The 19575-nt window shown below is 32.7% G+C and overlaps 1 protein-coding gene across 1 annotated transcript; it reads right to left on the minus strand.

The window, feature by feature from the left end:
- Positions 1 to 6543: 6543 nt before the first annotated feature.
- Positions 6544 to 17236, minus strand: LOC148941244 (putative peptidyl-tRNA hydrolase 2). The gene is made up of 5 exons (XM_089104602.1): positions 17220 to 17236; positions 16310 to 16408; positions 14977 to 15144; positions 10565 to 10650; positions 6544 to 6750 (listed from the first exon to the last, which is right to left on the minus strand). Exons 2-5 carry the CDS (start codon positions 16403 to 16405, stop codon positions 6549 to 6551), a joined length of 552 nt encoding a protein of 183 aa, XP_088960728.1. The 5' UTR covers positions 16406 to 16408; positions 17220 to 17236; the 3' UTR covers positions 6544 to 6548.
- Between the last annotated feature and the right edge of the window lie 2339 nt (positions 17237 to 19575).

Consider the following 19575-nt stretch of genomic DNA (forward strand, 5'->3'; position numbering starts at 1 on the left):
ACAAAGAGTTGTAGCAATGAAGAAAATATTGAATTCCGTGATAAATCTAAGGGCTATTGTTTTTCACTTCATAAAAACACTGTATAGGACATAATAAGCCAAAGCAAGGCCATCGCCCACTTTTTTATAAGACAAGGATTTTGAATTTCTTAGAAATACTTTATTTGGGAACTAAATTGAATTCAAGACTTTTAAATGCCGTAAGACGTATGTATTATGAATCAGAGAGAAAAGGGCTTTAAAATGAGCTACTAGTCAAGCAGATATGATTTAGTCCCAAACAATAGTCTCTGACCCCTTAAAATCTCCTCTGCTGTGAGCCAATTGTGATTATTCTCTAATTTGTGGCAAGTGACAGTTCATTTGAAATGTCTCATCCGTCTGATGATAACGCTCCACATTTTGACATGAAGAGGAACCTTTTTCTCATTCTTAGACCTCTTAGGTGCAGTTTTAAGATTAGTTCAATAAGAAAATCAATCCAGTTAAATAAGAAAGTAACACTGAGTCGTAGTAATGCAGGAAATATTGAATTCAATGATAAATCTGAGGGCTATTGTTTTTCACTTCATAAAAACATTTTGTAGGACATGATAAGCCAAAGTAAGGCCATCGCCCGCTTTTTTGTAAGACATGGATTTTAAATTTCTTAGAAAAACTTTATTTGGGAACTAAATTGAATTCAAGACTTTTAAACGCGGTAAGACGTATATATTATGAATCAGAGAGAAAAGGGCTTTAAAATGAGCTACTAGCCAAGCAGATATGGTTTAGTCCCAAACAATAGTATCTAACCCCTTAGAATCTCTTCTGCTATGAGCCAATTGTGATTGTGCTCCAATTTGTGGCGAATGACAGCTTATTTGAAACATCTCACCTTTCTGATGATAGCACTCCATGTTTTAACAAGAATATGAACCTTTTTCTAATTCTTCGACGTTATAGATGGAATTTTAAGACTAGGGCGATAAAAAAAATCGCCCTGGTTAAATAAGAAAGTCACAAAGAGCTGTAGCAATGAATAAAATATTGAAATTTATGATAAATACAAGGACTATTGTCTTTCATTTAATACAAACACTGTATAAGGTATAATAAGCCAAATTAAGGCCATCGCCCGCTTTTTTTTAAGACAAGGATTTTGAATTTCTTAGAAGAACTTTATTTGTGAATTAAACTGAATTCAAGACTTTGAAACGCATTAAAACGTATATAATATGAATCACAGAACAAAGGATTTTCAATTGAGCTGCTAGTTAGGAAGGCATGGTTTCCTACCAAAAAATAGTGTTTGACCCCTTGGAATCTCCACAGTTCTAATTTAAGTGTGTTAAAGTATATTCAATAGTTCCTTCGCTTATAGGTAACCAATTGTGGCATCACATTACTTAATTTGAAAAATTGGACGATCGGCGAGGGATGTTTTCTTTAAAATTTAGCAACACTGAACATAGGGCGATGGCCTGGGCAATGGGCTATTACTTCAGGCTGGTCTACATCTATTACTACTTCTGCTCTTAAAATTTAAGTAAATCAATATAGTGTAAGTGTATCCAAGCTGTCAAAGAGCATAGATCAAGTTTTTTTTTAGGTCAACTAGAGGAGGTATACAACTAAATTAAACACTACTATTTGTGTCCAGATTTTTAAAAAGATGTATGTTGTTAAAAATTGTTGAAAAACTTTCTCTAGCTTACAAATAGCAGGCCAAACTAAAAATTCTTAAAAAAAAACCGAAAAGATTTAAAGTATCATTTTCGTTTTCCCTGAAAAGACTATGTCAATATAAAAGAAACAGAAATTAATTTAAAAAAATACTTTTCCCACAAAATAAGTTTTTCAAAGAAAAGTAAAGAACTCCATTAAACCAAAAATGAGCAGGAATAAAATCAGAAAACTTACCAAGCGTAAAACTACTACAAATCAGCATCGATAAATAAATGAAACCCAAAACGAACAGTAATTACAATAAATAACCGAACCAAATTCAAAAGAGCAGAAATTAACATGAGTAGGGCTCAAAACCCCTATGCCTTCCAAGGGCGCCGGCAAAAAATTTTCCAGGGGAGGCCAGCCGCCAAAATAGCAGTGGTGGTTGGGTGACAGGGAATATATTTTCGTTTTTTTTGTAGGAATAAGTTTGTTTGAAATGCCTTTAGGAAAAAACTCTCAAATAAAAAGAGCAATTAAATTGCATAAAAATGAAACAAAATACAGTAAATTTTAAACCACAAGGACTCCAGGCAAAGGGATCAATTTATTTAACCAAGAATATATTTAATTATTATTAAATTTAATCTTAAAATAAATCAAACTCAAACAAAAATTACAGAAAGATTTATTGCTTCTGAAGATTATAATAGATATAGGCGTGTCTTAATGCAATTTTCTACGCCTTAGAATAGTTTACAGAAGGAGTAGAGATACTCAAAAATTATCCTGCCAGCATAGATGCCACGTTTTGATTTTATAACGGCCGTGTAAAATGTACCTCTTTCATAACATGACAATTCTCCTTCTCGAACCTAAATCTTTCATATATTCAGATAATAAAATAAAAATAGAATAGCGATAGAAAAATATAATTTAAACTTACTATCGAGCTGTCAAATTGATCCTCTTTCTTTTTATTGTCTTATTCAACTAAATAAAATGAACAGGTTCAAAAAACATTTCGCCACAAGAGAATCTTACAAAATGGTTTTAGATAAAAAAAACTGGAAGTAAAAGTGACCTGGGCCAATATTCACCAAAACCGAAAATGGAATTTCCATGACAATAGCTACACCGGCAGTAATGGCTTTTTATATCAATTCTAAATATATAAAATTCTTTCAGTTTATTGTTTACCCAACCAAAACCAAATATCTGAGAAAATTTGCCTGATTTAAAAAAGAAGAAGAAACACCCCCAAAAAAGCAATTGATCTTTTTGAAAATCCCTTTATTAAATACATCATATCAGAGAACCCTACCATAGAGATTTCAAGCTCCAATCTTCAGAATGTGGAATTTTGCTCTTTTTTTCAGAAGAAACATCGTCCATGCATGTTTATATGTAGTTTTTTTCAGGGGTGATTATATCAAACCGAAGATCCAAGATAATTTTGAGGGAGCTCACTCTAACGTAAATTTAAAGCTGTTTTTTAAGTTACCACACAGATTGGGCCAGAGGAGAGTCTTGTTTTCTACCATTTTAGGGCGCCAAATTATGACTTTACCCCAAAGAGGAAGAATTTGGAATGAATTTAAAATTCTGAGAAGCTAATTGATTTAAAAGTATCAATAGCTATATTTTAGGCTTCCCAGTTGCAAAAGAGGTTTTGCCACACAGTGGCAGTATTGGATTCAACCAAGTTGATTCACTTTATTTTGTAATGAAGTCAGGCCACGTTTGAAGATCTGTAATTGCGTATCTGCTATAATGAGAGGGGGTGAGTCATTGTTTAGGTAGGGGTAGGGTAGATTCCTAAAAGAATACATTTTAATTGACAAACTGCTTACTCTTTATGAGGCTTCAGATAAATGTTGAAGAGGGAGGGGGAGTAGGAATTACTCAAAATGTTTCTCTATACAGCTAAAATGTTACATTCACACATCTACCAGCACAGAGATGGAAAAGGCAAGGCAGGACATCATCAGCCCTGCCAGGAAATTTCTTTGGGGTGGCAAATACCGCTAGGAACTTAGTTTTCTGCAATTTGTAAAAGGTAATATTTTTCTTTTTCTGTTTATATGAAGTACTTCAATGTATTTAAACAAATGTATGAAAGGTATTTATTGATAAGAAAATCCTATTGTAGAGGTTGTGATGGCTTCACTTATGTAGAAGATCAAAAGTCTCACAGTATTTCCATCCATACAAACAATAATCCTCCTTTTCTTCCAACCGAAATTCTTCAGTAGTAATAATAACAATGACTTTTCACAAAAATTACTATTCATTGCCAATTTTTTAAGTATATTCAAATTTTGTCAAATATTGAAAAAGCAAATTTAAACGTAGGACGGTACTAATCCACGTACACTTATTGATTTACACATTTTAAAAGCAATTAACCAGGGATTTAAGGGATCGGTGGCTCAAATTATATCTTGGTTAGGCCTGGGTATGATTTGGAAAAACAATCAGAAATTAAATAAAAAAAGTGTTTTTCAACTGAAAGCAAGGAATAGATTTGAGATTTATTTTAACAGATTATTTTTTATATGAAAGGGACTGTCTCCTCTTTTTAAGTAATAAAATTCGCCCATGTTTTACGCATAGTATTTGTTATTGGAAAGTATTCATACATTTTTTTGGGTGGGGAGGGGAGGACGAATTTTCTACTGGGAGGATTTTGTATGGGGAGAATTTCTATGGAGAGGGAATTTTCCAGGGGGTGAACTTTTCATGGGAAATTTCACACTTGGTGAATTTACCGGAATTCCTATACAAAATTTCTTTACATGTATTGCTTTCTCTTGACCGATTCAATTTTACGCGTGGAGATGTAAAGGGTAGCTTTCCGAGGTAAATTTTTGCCAGGATTGAATTGTCCAGAGGATATTTCTGTGTGAAAGGGGATTTTTCCGTGGAGGTGGACCCAGATATCCTGGCGCCATTGAAAAAAAGAAGATAAGAAATTAAATACAAAAAGATATTTTTTCAACTGAAAGTAAGGAGCAACATTAAACTTAAAACGAGCAGAAATTATTACGTATATGAAGGGGGTTACCTTCCTCAACACCTCACTCTTTACACAGAAGTTTAAATTTTGTCCCAATTCTTTAAAAAATACTGAAGTACTGAAAGTAGTAAAACAGAAGGGTCGTTTAATTAGAACAATTAGTAACTTTTTAAAGTGCCGAAAAACTGTTCCGTGAAGAGCGAAGTGTTTAGGAGGGGGCAACCCCTCTCATATACGTAATAATTACTGTTCGCTTTAAGTTTTAATATTGCTCCTTACTTTCAGTTAAAAAAAATTGCTTTCTTTTGTTTAATGAAGCTTAGAGACAAACATTTTTCTAAAGGCAATAGAAAAAGTATGTCAACTAAAGTAAAAGTATATAAAAATGAAAAAAGTAAGTAATTACAAAAAATACACAAAACAATAGCCTACTTACAAAAACTAAAATATAAACTCCCAGCATTCAGTTCTGTTGAGCAATGCTGAAATTTTGGACAATCAATATCAGCAGTTTTGAGCTTGGTTATCAGACACCGAAATATTTAATGCCTTTAGGCTCAGTGTTTATAAGAAGTTGCGCATTATCAAAGTAGTTTGTTCAAAATAAAACACTAAAACTAAAATTAGGAAAATCGAATAACAATTGTTATTCCATATTTTTAATTTAATTTTGAATACCAAAAATCAATATATTTGACACCTTTATACATCCTAACTGTGAAATTCCTGGAAAAAAAAACAAACAAATGATGATAAAACACAAAAAACGTATCCGTTCAGGGGGAAAATACACAAAAATTCCCAACTTCTGTTCAGGGGAAACATTTCTGATTATAGTAGCTTCATATATCAGCTCATGGGTACTCTTGCAATGCAAGCAAAAGCTGACAGCATAGTTTTACAAAAATTGCCCCTTATTAATTTGTTTTCCTTGTGTTGTCTATAATTATACGTACTTTCTTTTGAACTAATAACTGCACTAATAAACAAATAAATAAATACATATTTAGGATCACCATAAAAAGCTGATTAATTGATTTAATGTTATCAATAGTTAGACTCTTATACTTTTGTTATTGACAAGGATCGTTATTTAATTACCATTCATTACCATGAATAATTATTTATTTTTTGTTACTCCAATCAAATCATATAGAAAAAATGTTTGTGGAAAACTGGAAAGAGGTCACTCAGTCACAAATTAGAACTTATATTTCCCTTATTAAGGATCAAGATGTATTGGCAGACAGCCAACAGTGGGGTAACATTTTTTCCATGGTTTTCCCTATTCTGCTTTCTCTCGTTTGGTTTCCTTATAATTACTTTATAGTCCCAAATTTCCAGGGGGGGGGGGGCCATGGCACCCCTCCACATCTCTGACGGTGCCCTTGATGCCTTCCCAAGGGCAAAACATAATTTGCACTTTACCGAAAAAAAAATGTTTTCACTTTTACAACTTCAATAAAAAATATAATTAACATTTTAAGGAATAAATATCCGCATATACATATATTAAACTGACAATGCACATTCATTTGTATTATTTTCAGTAAAGTAGAAATTATGTCCTTGGGAAGGCATAGGGAGTTTGACTCGGTTATTTATTATAATTTCTGTTCCTCTTGAGTTTCATTTATTTATTGATGCTGATTTATGGTAGTTTTACGCTTAGTAAATTGTTTGATTTTATTCTTGCTCATTTTTGGTTTAATGGAGTTCATTACTTTTCTTTGAAAACCTTATTTTGCGGAAAAATATTTTTCAATTAATTACAATAAAGAAGGAACTATCACCCATAGTAACTGAAGTAAATAAATAAATCATTATATATGTCAAGGTTGCAGTGGTAACCTATTTAGAAAAGAATATGAACATGCAATTACAGAAGTTTTATTTTTCCTGTAACTTTGTTTACAGATTCCTCACTACCAAAAATTGACAGAACGGTTTTAGATCCAGCAGCGATTTGCGTAAATCCAGCATCTTCAACTAAATATGATGGCAGACCCAATTCTGTAGCTGCAGCTTGAAGGCTTAAAAGTTTCTCTTCATTCTCAGCTCGTAAAGCAATTTTCTTTTCACTACCAAAGAAAAAACAGAATTACATCTTTTCCAACAGGTTCGTTAAAACAATTAATCTGGGATACAATCTGACGATGGCAGTTGATTCACGTATATGCGTAGATGCAAATGTACAGAGCAAACTGGATGGCCTGTCTCCTGCCACAGCTTTAAAAAATTTACAACATCTTCCGCCATTTGCGTATAATTTTTGTGTTTTTTCACTATGCCTATAAAGCAATTTTTTTTCACAATAAAACTTTACAGTAATAACTTCCATAAGACTTTGAAAAGTCACCTTTGAAATTAATTTTGGCAATGGCTCTTGTAACGCAGGTGTGTGTGCAAAAAGTGGACTACAAGGCTTGCTCCTTCTCCAAAATATCGCAAGTTTCAATACAGTCTTTTATTTTAACCACCCCCCACCCCCAAGAAAATTAAAAGTAATTTCTATATCTCCAACTGAATATCATGACAAATCAAAGTATGCCATCGCTTAGAAATTTAAACATTTTATCTAGATTTACCTTTTTTTAAGAGTGGCACCTTAAAATAGTTTACGAGCTTCTGGGTTTACGACCCTTGGGAAGATAAAGGGCCCATAAGCGGATTCTTTCAGGGGATTAGCTATCATCGAGAGTTGTCAAGAATTTGTGGTTAAACTGCAAAATTTGAAGAAAAAAGGGTTGTTTCACGTCCAATTTGTCAGCAAACTTATTAGTTGAAGCGGCTGACACCACAGTGAACTCTCAAAGCGGCAAAACCGTTAAAATGATAATACCTTTTAGCAAATTTTCAGAGTTTTATGATCAGTTATGCATGAACACATTTGGAGACTCCCCTTTGATGGGAGTCTTTTGAGATTCTGCTCCTTTTAATCGAAAATACCGAATTAAATACCGAAATACCGAAAAAATCGAAATACCTAATGATATAAATTGTAGAGAAACTGAGTGTCTTTTTCTCCGGCATGAAATGGGAGAAGTTAAATGGTTTTTCTATCAATTCCAGTATCATCTTTTAGTCTTCTGTCATTTACTCGGATCTCTTATCCAGGCCCTTCCTCCTGAATTTTTTCCCCTGGTCCCCCCCCCCTGAATTTGGAAAACAACCTCTTCAGTGATACTTTCATTGGAAAATGCATTTTCTGTAGTATTTTCATTGGCAAAACAGCAAATATGCCCTTTAAAAAATTTTGTTTTTAAAATTTTGTTAAAAAATTTGCTTCTTAGATTTTGAAAAAAATATTTTTCCCTGCCCCTTAAATGTCCATGAATTGACACTACTGGTATTTAACAAGCCTTATTTAAAGAGAAAAGAAACACCTTTCTTGGAAATCTCCCGCGCACGTCTCTATTCCGACGTCACTCTAGGTCACCACGCTCAGTGCTAGATTTTTAGAACATATGAAAAAAACAGAATTTAGAGTGGGAATAGTATTAAACTTATGAAAAGAAAATTTATCTGATAATTCGGGCCAAGGGCCTAACAATTACTGAGCCAGTCGAATATAAAAACTACAAACTAGACTTGAATGCAAGGCCGTACACAGGGGGGGTTAAAACCCCTCCCGAAATGTTGTTTTGACTTGTAAAAACGTAACAAAATATGGATATAAACAAATTTTGTATACGCTTATGAGGTTTTTGTGTGTAACTCCCCCCCCCCCGAAAAAAAATCTTTGAGTAAAACCCCCTCTGAAAACAAAAATCCTGGGTACGGCTTTGCTTGAATGGTAAAGTTTACAATATGAATAAATGCACAGGATGAGGGCAAAAGCTTGTGGGTTCAACTTCCACACGGACGGCAAGTTTCCCGATTTTTCAATTTATTTATTTTTGAATGCTCTCGTTTTTAAAGTATGGTTTCAATTTCGGGAAGTTTTTTTTTCGGGATCATCATCGTTTATTAAAATTTTTGGATTTTTGTTGTTGTTAGTTACAATAGACAGACTAGAGAGAAACCCAACAGTTTAACAAATCTTTATTGTGCTATTTTTCCTACTAATGAATGTAGGTCAGGTATTTAACTAGTCTATGTGCAAATTAATAAGGCAAATAATGTAAATTAGCCTGTATATTGCATCACAGGAATCAGTGACACGTCTGTCCTCTTTCTCCCTCGTTTTGATTGGCAGCGAGACTCACCTTAACCGATGAATGACAGTACTAAAAATCATTCATTTTGGCAATAAAGTGGATAACGCGAATAGTGCTAATACTGGTAAAGTATAACAACATTCTATTTTGCTATCTTTTTTGTCTTGAAGCCATACCAACTTTTAGGTTCTGACTAGCTGTTAATGGGGACAGAGAAGAGGTCTAGATCTATTTAATTCTTCTTAAATGCACTAATAAGGGAGAGGAAGGAGTGCTCCTCTAACCAGGGTTGCCACCTGTAGCACGAAAGTGCTATTTTAGTACTATTACAGTCGATTCTTTTTACTATAGCACCGACAATCGCTTTGTAGCACGCAAATTTGGGCAATTGCAGCACTTTAGGAACTGACCGCGGTGGCAACCCTGCCTCTAACCATTGTATACGTTTAGTCTGCTTTAGTAAATATTTTCCTCGTTATTAGGAATGGCGGAATAATTTTCCTATATGAAGTTTTCGGCTATAGATATTTCGATGGTGGAGTTTTCATTTCAATTTGACACTATTTTCATGAGGTTTCAGGCTATTTTTCGTAATTTCCATTTTTTTCAACTTTTACCATGAACCGGGCTTAATGCTGCCTGAATAAGCGTAACATAGCTATTAATAAATATTTGTCTTATTCTAACGATTGCATGCAAAATAAATGGTTGAGACTTTCAATTTTTAGCTAATAAGGGGTTATCCAAAAGTTATTGTCTGATTTCAAAATTCTCCACATTCAATATTCTCAAAATTCAAATTTCAATATTCTCATTAAAATTTCTACTGGTTATTTAGATTTCCAATTGCTTTTTACGCCCGCTCGTCTCGACAGTAAGTAAAACTATGAAGAATACACAATTTTGAGTAATTTTAAAATTCCAAATAGATTACTAGCTTACCCACTATGTAGCACTTACGACGAAAGGCTCGAACACTTCCAGCTCTTCAGCTTTTCATGCGTAACTGGATGGAGAAGTTAAGGAGAAATTTGTATAACCAAATGTAATTTTAAAGCATTTAAATGAAATTAAAACTTCATGGGATGGGGTAAAAAGTGAAACTTTGATTGATTAGAGTGGAAGTGGAGTGTGATCAGCTATGTTGTCCTCAGGTGGATTGATGCTTATAATAGTGTGATCAGCTATGTTGTCCTCATGTGGATTGATGCTATTAAGAGTGTGATTGATGCTTATAAGAGTGTGATCAGCTATGTTGTCCTCATATGGATTGATGCTTATAAGAGTGTCATTGATGCTTATAAGAATGTGATCAGCTATGTTGTCCTCAGGTGGATTGATGCTTATAAGAGTTGTTAATAGTAGCAGTAGTAGTTGCAAACGTAATTGTATAAGAATTGTACCGCACAGTGACATGGTGGTTGTGAATTTTGTGGTCTATATTAACAATTCCTTATTCAATAGCCCAGAAACGCACGGGTAACTTATAAGAATACAAATACTCTTAAGAATACTCTTAGCATTTTTTCAAAAACTCACAATTGTGTTTTTTTTTCAGAAACTGAAATCAAACATTTTCTTACGATATTCATTTAGCCAATTACACTAATTATGCCTTATTATCAATCTGAAAAACGCAGAATACTAGATGGGGTTGGTGATTTTTTATTCAACACTATCGCCTGCCTGTTTCCACTTTTATATACTACCCATACTTTTTGCAACAGCAACTTACCCATACTGTTCCCACAATGCAAAGGATTCGTGATGTTTTCCAGTAGATATAAGCTCTCGGTATATACCTAATGTCGCATGCCCAGCCTATAAATGAGTAAAAATTAACAAACGATTGGTGTAAAATCAAAGGTATATTAGGCCTTAAGATTGTACCTTATGGACTAGGTCTCACACTAAAGGCCAATTTACCAGAGAGGGCTAAATACAACAAGTGCAAAAATTATTTTGTTTTTTTTCCAACAAAGAAAGAGAAGATAAATTTGCCATCATATTTTAATCACCTTTCTAAGTCATGTCGCTTTAAATGAGAGGAAGAGATAGATAGAAGAGATAGAAATAATGAAAAGGATAAATAAAGAAAGAAGAAAAGACAGAGAGATAGAAGTGAGAGAGACCATAAAAGAAAAAGACGCAGACGTAGACAGTAGAGAAAAGGGGAGAGAGACAGAGATAGGAAAGAAAAGGACAGATAGGGTAGAAAAGACTGAAAGAGAGAGGCCTCAAACTCCGAAACTAAAAAGTGTGAAACTATTACAGAGCGATAACTTTACAGAGCGAAAAAATTAGCCTATATAATCAAGTTTAAAAAAAAATGAAAGCCTTGCTGCCTAGCTCGTCTGCATACTTCGTTGAAGTTAAATCCTTTTTTGATTCGACTCGGATCCTCCAGAAGCAACAGTTTGTAAACAAAGCCATATTTTAGCCATAACCCGCAATGTAATTTTCTAAAATTATTTAATTTATTTTTCCTGGTCACTTCGAACGAACAAGCCCTTCCCCGCAGCCTCTAGGACATCTGATCCAAAATTTTAGATAGCCATTTTGTTTAATATTGTCAAAAAGTATAATAAATGTGCCTCCTGGGGGGGGGGGGGTATATTTTCATCAAGGCCATTGCTAAATTGTCTGAAGTAATCAAAATCCAAAAACGTGTTAATTAAAAATAAAAATGAAGAGCAAAGACACGAGCGGTCAGCAGATATGCGAAAACGACAATTAGAGCGTGTTAAAAATGAAAATGAAGAGCAAAGACACACGCGGTTAGAAGACATACAACACCGAGCAAGGAAGCCAGCAAAAAATGAAAATAAAGACCAAAGACACACACGGTTAGATGAAAAGCGGCAGGGTGTCAAAAATAAAAATGAAGAGCAAAGACACATACAGTTAGAAGACATGCGACACCGAGCATGTGAGCACGACAAAAGTGAAAATGAAGAGCAAATACACACGCGCTTAGAAGACATTCGAAACCAAACATGTGAGCAAATCAATGAAAATCAACCTGGACAGCAAGAATCAAAGCGTGTCAAAATTAAAAATGATAGCGATGATGATTGGGTTTGGGATTCTGACATGAATAAAGTCATCAATGACTACCATACCTTTGTTAAAAAAAAAAAAAGGTTCGGCGATATGCATTTCATAATGACGAAAGATAAGCCGAGGTAAAACGAACCAAACAAACTGAAAATGAGCCACGATGATTGGGTTTTGACATGGATAAGGTCGTCAATGCCTACCATAACTTTAAAAATAAAAAATATGGACTAGATAAATCGTTGGGAGAAAAAGAAGTGTTTGTCCCACCACCTGAACAATTAAAAGATACAAAGGTTCGGCGATATGTCTTTCATAATGAAAAAGGATAAGCAAAGGGAAAAGAAGAAGTTTTTGTCGCACCACCTAAACAATTAATAGAAACAAAGGTGGTCGTAAATGCCTTCCATACCTTTGAAAATCAAAAACCTTGACTAGATAAATCGTTGAAAAAAAGAAGTTTTTGTCCCACCACCTGAACAACTAATAGAAATAAAGGTTCGGCGATATGTCTTTCATAATGACAACCCAGTAGCTTCGCCGCCGGACCCTGACACTCGGCAAGCGGCAGGCTTCTATATGTGAATTCTCATTGTTACTTGTCTTCTAACCGTAGACAATTTGAGTATTTCCTTGATGTCATGACGTCACCACAGGTTCGATACAGCCACCCTGTACAAAAAGTCATTATCCATTTAGATCGTTTTTGTGGATAGTCATCGCTGTTCCTTGTTTTTCAACCGTAGATTTCACTGTCTATTTTTGTTCACCTTTACCTCAGAAAGTTTTTTTTCACGCCTTTTGCTTTAGCAGTTTAGAATCATAAATATTCTCATTTGATTTCTTAAAATGTTATAGATAACAAATACGTCTTTTCCAGTTTCCAACCACATATAACAGTTCCAAATTTCTTTTAAAAATCAATGTGATTCTCGCTCTCGTTTGTTCCATGCCTTTTTCTTTAGCTGTTGAAATTCTCACTCTCACTAGTTTTCTAATGACATTTATCTGTGTTTATTTTCATCAATCACCCGCTTAAACATTTTAAGTGACCTTAGATTAGAATTAGCGCTTTTGTAAAATTAAGTTTTTTTTATTGAACCTTTAACTTTTGCCTTGGTTTTCTCTTTTTTCATTATGAAAAGCATAACGCCGAACCTTTGTTTTTTTCAACAGAGGCTGATGCACTATCAGGCTCTTGACTAACGTCCTTATAAAGTCGAATATCTTTATTTATAGCTATTTCACCACTTCGAGCGTTTATAAAATGTAGAACGTTGACTTCTTTCCCGGCTTGTCTTCTGTAATTATGAAACAAATAACGCCGAAACCTTTATATTTTTTAACAAAGGTAAGGTAAGAATTGATGACCTTATCCATGTCAAAATCCCAAACCCAATCATCATAACTATCAAATTTTAATTTTAGCACGTTTTGATTCTCACTGTCGCTTATCTTCTAACTCAATTTTTCTTTCTTGTTCATTTTGGATTTTCATTACTTCAGACAATTTTTCAATGCCCTTTGCCTTAGCAGCCCTTATTGGTCTAGTTTTACATGATGGTACAGGTTGTAGATTTGTTAATTGTTCAGGTAGTGGGACAAATTTTTCTCCCAACGAATTATCTTTTATAACAATTGAAAACATTCGTTTTTTGGGTCTTGTCTCATTTGACAGTCCAGGTTGTTGATTTTCATCCATTGTGAGTTTTATTTGTTCCCTTGGTCTTATCACGTTTGATAGTTCAGTGGTTCCAAAGAATCGTCATTTTATTCTCATCGCAATCATTTTCAATTTTGACCCGTTTTGATTATAAACTATATATATATATATATATATATATATATATATATATATATATATATATATATATATATATATATATATATATATATATATATATATATATATATATATATATATATATATATATATATATATATATATATATATATATATATATATATATATATATATATATATATATATATATATATATATATATATATATATATATATATATATATATATATATATATATATATATATATATATATATATATATATATATATATATTATCTATCTATATATATATCTATATATACACACACACACACACACACACATATATATATATATATATATATATATATATATATATATATATATATATATATATATATATATATATATATATATATATATATATATATATATATATATATATATATATATATATATATATATATATATATATGTATATATAGTTCAAAGTAAGAAATTCTTGATCCTGAAAATTCATTTTTTTGAGCAGTACGATATATAGCAGAAGTTTTCTTTTAATCGACTCAGTTCTGATTGATGCTTAATTGATTTAATTTATTTGAATTTTAATCCCCTTTCATAGTAACAACAGTTCCGCCATCATACTAGACGTCATCATCATCATCATATTAAACGAGAAACGGTACTGATGATTGTTTTCCCTCGAGAATGCATACAAAACAGTGATATTTCGTAAATTTAAAGACTTTCCGATTGTTACCGCTAGTCAAATGAAAATAGACTAGAACTCCATTTTGAAAAAAATATATTAGATATCAATAGTTTAATAATTCAGTGCATAAATATGTGATTTAACGTAGTTAAATAAAATGATTTAATGTATAGCTTATTTATCAGAATGTATAATAGTTTACATTCGTCAAAATCCATCGGTGGTGTAAAATGTTACCCATCTCTTACCGTAAGGGATATAATCATTCAAAACGAGCATTATATCAATTTTTAAAGATAAAAATCAAAATCAAAGGACGCAAAGATCAAAACCAAAAAGAATATATATTGAATCCAATTTCGTCATGGAACTAAATCTAACGTTTTTCTATTTTGGCCTATGGCATTTCTTCAGGCCATCATAAAAGCTCAATCTCAACATCTATGATGGTTTCTGTGCATACCACACGACTACGTTCAAACCAATAAATCGCCACGGATGGTGTCTTGGATCAAAATTTATGGCCAAGCTTTTTAGCCTCTGTTCAGGTTTCATTATTTTTTAAGCGAATAAGGATCATATGAATCTTACTTGAGCAGCAACTTTTCCAACGCCCATACCAAGGGATGTATTAACAACTAGTACCATCTTGTGTGGATCAGTATTATCTTCACTATCATCCTCTTCTTCTTCTGATTCGTTTTCTAAAAGCCATTCTAGGGCAGCTTCAACTGACTGATTCTGAGTCGCAAAGAGAGCCTTTGAAATAAATTATATTAAATATAACTGAAAATTTTAACAGATAACTGAAAGTGATAATATAACTATAGCTAAAAACATAACTGAAACGGAAAGTTTAACTGAAACTGAAATAGTGAAGATATAACTTAAACTGAAAAGTGAAAAGCTTAACAGATAACTGAAAGTGATAATGTAACTATAGCTAAAAATATAACTGAAACTGAAAATTTAACTGAAACTTAAATAGTGAAGATATAAATTAAACTGAAAAGTGAAAAGTTTAACAGATAACTGAAAGTGAAATAATGAAAATATAATTTAAACTGGTAAGTGAAAATATAACTGACAAGTAAAAAATCAACTGAAAAGTGTGTGACCCTTAGTCCCAGTTAAAGAATCTCTGAGACTTGTGAAAGCTGAATATCTCAGCAACATAATATCTGTATAACGTTTCTGAATCCATCTGTGATTTTGAAGCACTATTGTCAGAGAATAACTGATTTCAATGTTTAACCCTAAACTAATGAAGATGATTCAAATCCGCTTTTATTTATTTACTGCAGAACCGGTTAAACAGTAAATACTACACACAATAGAAAAAAGAGCAAAAAGTAAAAATAACAAAAACTCCCTTCACTACAAATAGATATACATTGCATATAGATAAATAACACATAATATCAAGTTATATTTACGTCATATATAATTCTCACTTCTTAACTAAAGACAATATGCTTGCAGACTGTACCAACAAAGTTCATATTCTCACTCGAATGATTTTTCATTAATTTTGAATAAAATTCAATAAAATTTTATTTTATCATTTCATTCTAGATAACAAGTATCTTCGTTGCAGCTAGGCTGACAAATTTGCTCTTTTCCTGAAAATTACCAAAAATTTCAAAAGTACCCAACTTGAGAACGTTACAAGTAGTGTTGTTCCCCACCTTAGATTTCAAAAATACTTTTTTTGCGTCTTTTAATGAAAAAAAAATACTGTTTTTGTTTTTATAGAATATTAAGATACTTTTGGTACTCCCATTGAAATAAATTTCAAATCCAACAGAATTACACCCCATCCACTTAGGTTAAAAAAAAAAACACTTTGCCCCCTCTATATTTTCCTAAATTGATGGCCATGCTGCATGGGTTTGCAAACATTAGTAAAAATACAGAATAGTACCTTAACACATGTCTCTCTGTCGTATCCAAACTCTGCCATGACAGATATGTAGTTTTCGTTGGCCGTAAATTCATCATTCTTTGATCCTGATTCCATTTCCTAAGAAGACTAATATTTGAGTTAACTTATCGAAAATTAAAATAAACGAAAAAGGGGTTGTAACATACTAATTTAATTAAACATACAAAGGGTGTGTAACATACTAATTTTTTGTAGACATAAAACGAAAATCATAAAACAGTACCTATTTCAAATAATAGCCAATTGTAGTTTGTTTGTTTTTTATTTCCCCCCTAGCCATCAGCCAAGATCACAAAATACTTATCCTATTTTGGTAATTTAAGAGTAAAAGGGTTAAGAGTAATGTTCAGATATTTTGTTGAACTATGCGCTGTTAAAAGTAATCCATGACATTCAGAGCAGGGTTGCCACCCCTAGTGATTTATCACTGTTTCTAGTGATGTATTATGTTGACTAGTGATTTTCTTCTAACTAGTGATTTGTAGTGATTTGTTTTTTTTTTTTGGGGGGGGGGGTCTCTTAAAGTCTTAAAGTTTGAATCTTTTAAACATTGTTTTTTTTTTTTTTGTTTTTTTTTTTCTCTTGTGTTGAGTCTCGGAAAGGTGTAAATGTATTATGTTGAAAATTTTTTTCCATGTATTTGTTTCATTTTTGTTTCTCCCCTTTTTTTTTCTGGCCAGATATCCTTACAGGAGAGTCTATGCTGAAGTGTTTTGTTGTGAATTTATTTGTTGAATAAATTAATTGAAATAAATTGATTGAATTGATTGATTTCATCCTAAATCTAGTGATTTTTCATGATATAGCGCGTAAAAAAAAAAAAACGCAAAATAGTGACTCACTAAAGTTCCTAATACGTTCCAGATTAGCATAAAAGCAAATATACTACCTTTGAAACTTCTGATTTCCAACCATTTGTCCATACCAGATATAGACCCCACAGCGTTATCATCGAGATAATAGGCGAACCTAGTTAATCGCAAAATTAAGAAAAATGTTCAATACTTTCTTTTTCAAAAAATCTGCTCAGGTCGAATTTTTGTCTTCATATTTATGTTTTTTTTTCTCTCTAATCTATCAGTTATAAATTAGAAGTTCTTCATTTAAATCGTTTGAAAGTGGAGTGAATGGTGGATATGAATACCACCCTCTATATCTGCAAATAGAACAGAAATGGACACATTGAAAAACGAGAAGGTAGGTATACGCTAAATATAATTTTCTAAATGAAAAAAGAAATCACTGAAAAAAGAAAATAGGACTTCGTGATTTTTGTAATAGGATTTTTAATATAACTAGATAGATTAAATTGATTATAGTTTGATGGAAGAAGTCGGTTGGGAGTAAGGGGGGGGGGGGGTGTATCTACTCTGGGAATTGTCAAATGATTATTGTCTTTACTTCTAATACCTAATCGAAACTCCAATAATTATCCCTGTAATTGAAACACATAATAAGCGCAGATAACGTCCTATTCTTTAATTTTTCGGATTTATGTCCTAACATATCAAACAGTTTGTATTAACAAACTGTAAAAATGGCTACAAGGCTCAGCAGTAACCGAAACTATAGAAATATAATTTTCATATCAATCGATGTTTCATCGGCTTATTATGTTGATTCCAAATATATAACGTTCATTAAGCTTAGTTCTACCCGTAAGAGACTAAGAAACTGTTAAAATTTGCCTGATTTTTGAAAGGGGGAAGGAATGAGGAAACACCCACTTAAAGTAAAAAAATTTAATTCAAATCAAACCATTAGATTCGGCGTATCAGAGAATCTTACTGTAGAGGTTTCAAGCCCCTGTAAAAGTGCTGAAATTTGTATTATTTGCCAGAAGAAAAATCACGGATGCGTGTTAATTTTTTTTTCTTCTAGAGGTAATAGCATCGAACCAACGGGTCCTAGAACATCAGGGGAAGACTCATTTGAACGGAAATTAAAATTTCTGGTGTCCCTTTTATTAACAGTTCGTGGTAACGAACTGTAAGTAAGGAGCGACCCGGCTCAATGGTAACCGAAACTCTAGAAAACGGCATTTTGATACAAATAGATACATCAAAAAAATCACATTTTAATGTTGATTTCAAATACATAAGTTTCATCAAGTTTAATCCTACCCATCAAAAGTTAGGCGCCTGAGAAAATTTGGCTGATTTTCGAAAAAAGGAGGAAAGACCCCCTAAAAGTTATAAAGCCTTAATGAAAATCACACCATCATATTCCGCGTATCAGAGAACCCTACTGTAGAGGTTTCAAGCTCCCATCTACAAAAATGTGGAATTTTGCATTTTTTGCCAGAAGAAAGATCACGGGTGCGTGTTTATTTGTTTGTTTTTGTTTTTTTTTTCCCAGGGGTGATCGTATCGAACCAGTTGTCCGAGAATATCGTATAAGGGCTTATTGGAATGAAAATCGGAATTTCTACAGCCCTTTTTAAGTGACCAAAAAAAAATAGAGGGCAACTAGGCCCCCTCCCACGCTCATTTTTTCCCCAAAGTACCCGATCAAAATTTTGAGATAGCCATTTTGTTCAACATGTTCGAAAATATTATAAGTATGTCTTTTAAGATGACTTAATCCCCCGAATTTTCCGCGGGGAGGGCTGAAAGTCATGAACTTTACCCAATGTTAACATATAGTATTGGTTATTTGGAAGTATACAGACGTTTTCAGGGGAGATTTTTCCTGGTAGGGGGGGGGGGTCAGGGGTTATGTGGGAGGATCTTTCCATGAAGAAGAGTTTTCATGGGGGAAGGGACATTGCTATGAAGGGGACGCCGGACTTCCCAGCATTATTTAAAAAAAGATCATAAATTTAATATAAAAAAACAAGTATTTCAACTGCAACAGCAGCAACGTCGAAACTTTAAACGAACAGAAAATATTACATATATGATTGGGTTCACCCCGTAGTCAATACCTCGCTCTTTAAGCCAAAGATTTTTTAGTACTTTCATAAGAGCTATTTATTCTAATTAACGGCCTTTGTGATTAAGCGGTCATTTCTAAAGAATTGAAACAAAATTTGAATTTTCACTTAAAGAGCAAGGTATTGACTAGGGGGCGAACCCCCTAATAAACGTATTAAAAATATATGAATATATAAGCTCGTTACGTAAGTTAATTCGTAAGTTACGTATATTTATTACTAATAAAAACGTTCGTAAATAAAATTAAGTTTCGAGAAAGCCATTTAACTAAATAAAAGTAAATTAATATGAAAATTTTGTTTCAATTAT

The sequence above is a fragment of the Artemia sp. Qi Xiang Cuo genome, chromosome 18 (assembly GCF_049724085.1).
Source record: "Artemia sp. Qi Xiang Cuo chromosome 18, ASM4972408v1, whole genome shotgun sequence".
In the NCBI taxonomy this organism is placed as follows: Eukaryota; Metazoa; Arthropoda; class Branchiopoda; order Anostraca; family Artemiidae; genus Artemia; species Artemia sp. Qi Xiang Cuo.

Coding starts and splice junctions, on each gene's coding strand:
- LOC148941244 (XM_089104602.1), bottom strand. CDS start 16,405: ATGGAATCAGGATCAAAGAATGATGAATTTACGGCCAACGAAAACTAC. Junction 15,145..16,309: donor ACAGAGAGACATGTGTTAAG/GTACTATTCTGT, acceptor TTTATTTCAAAG/GCTCTCTTTGCGACTCAGAA. Junction 10,651..14,976: donor TTGGAAAAGTTGCTGCTCAA/GTAAGATTCATA, acceptor ACTCATTTATAG/GCTGGGCATGCGACATTAGG.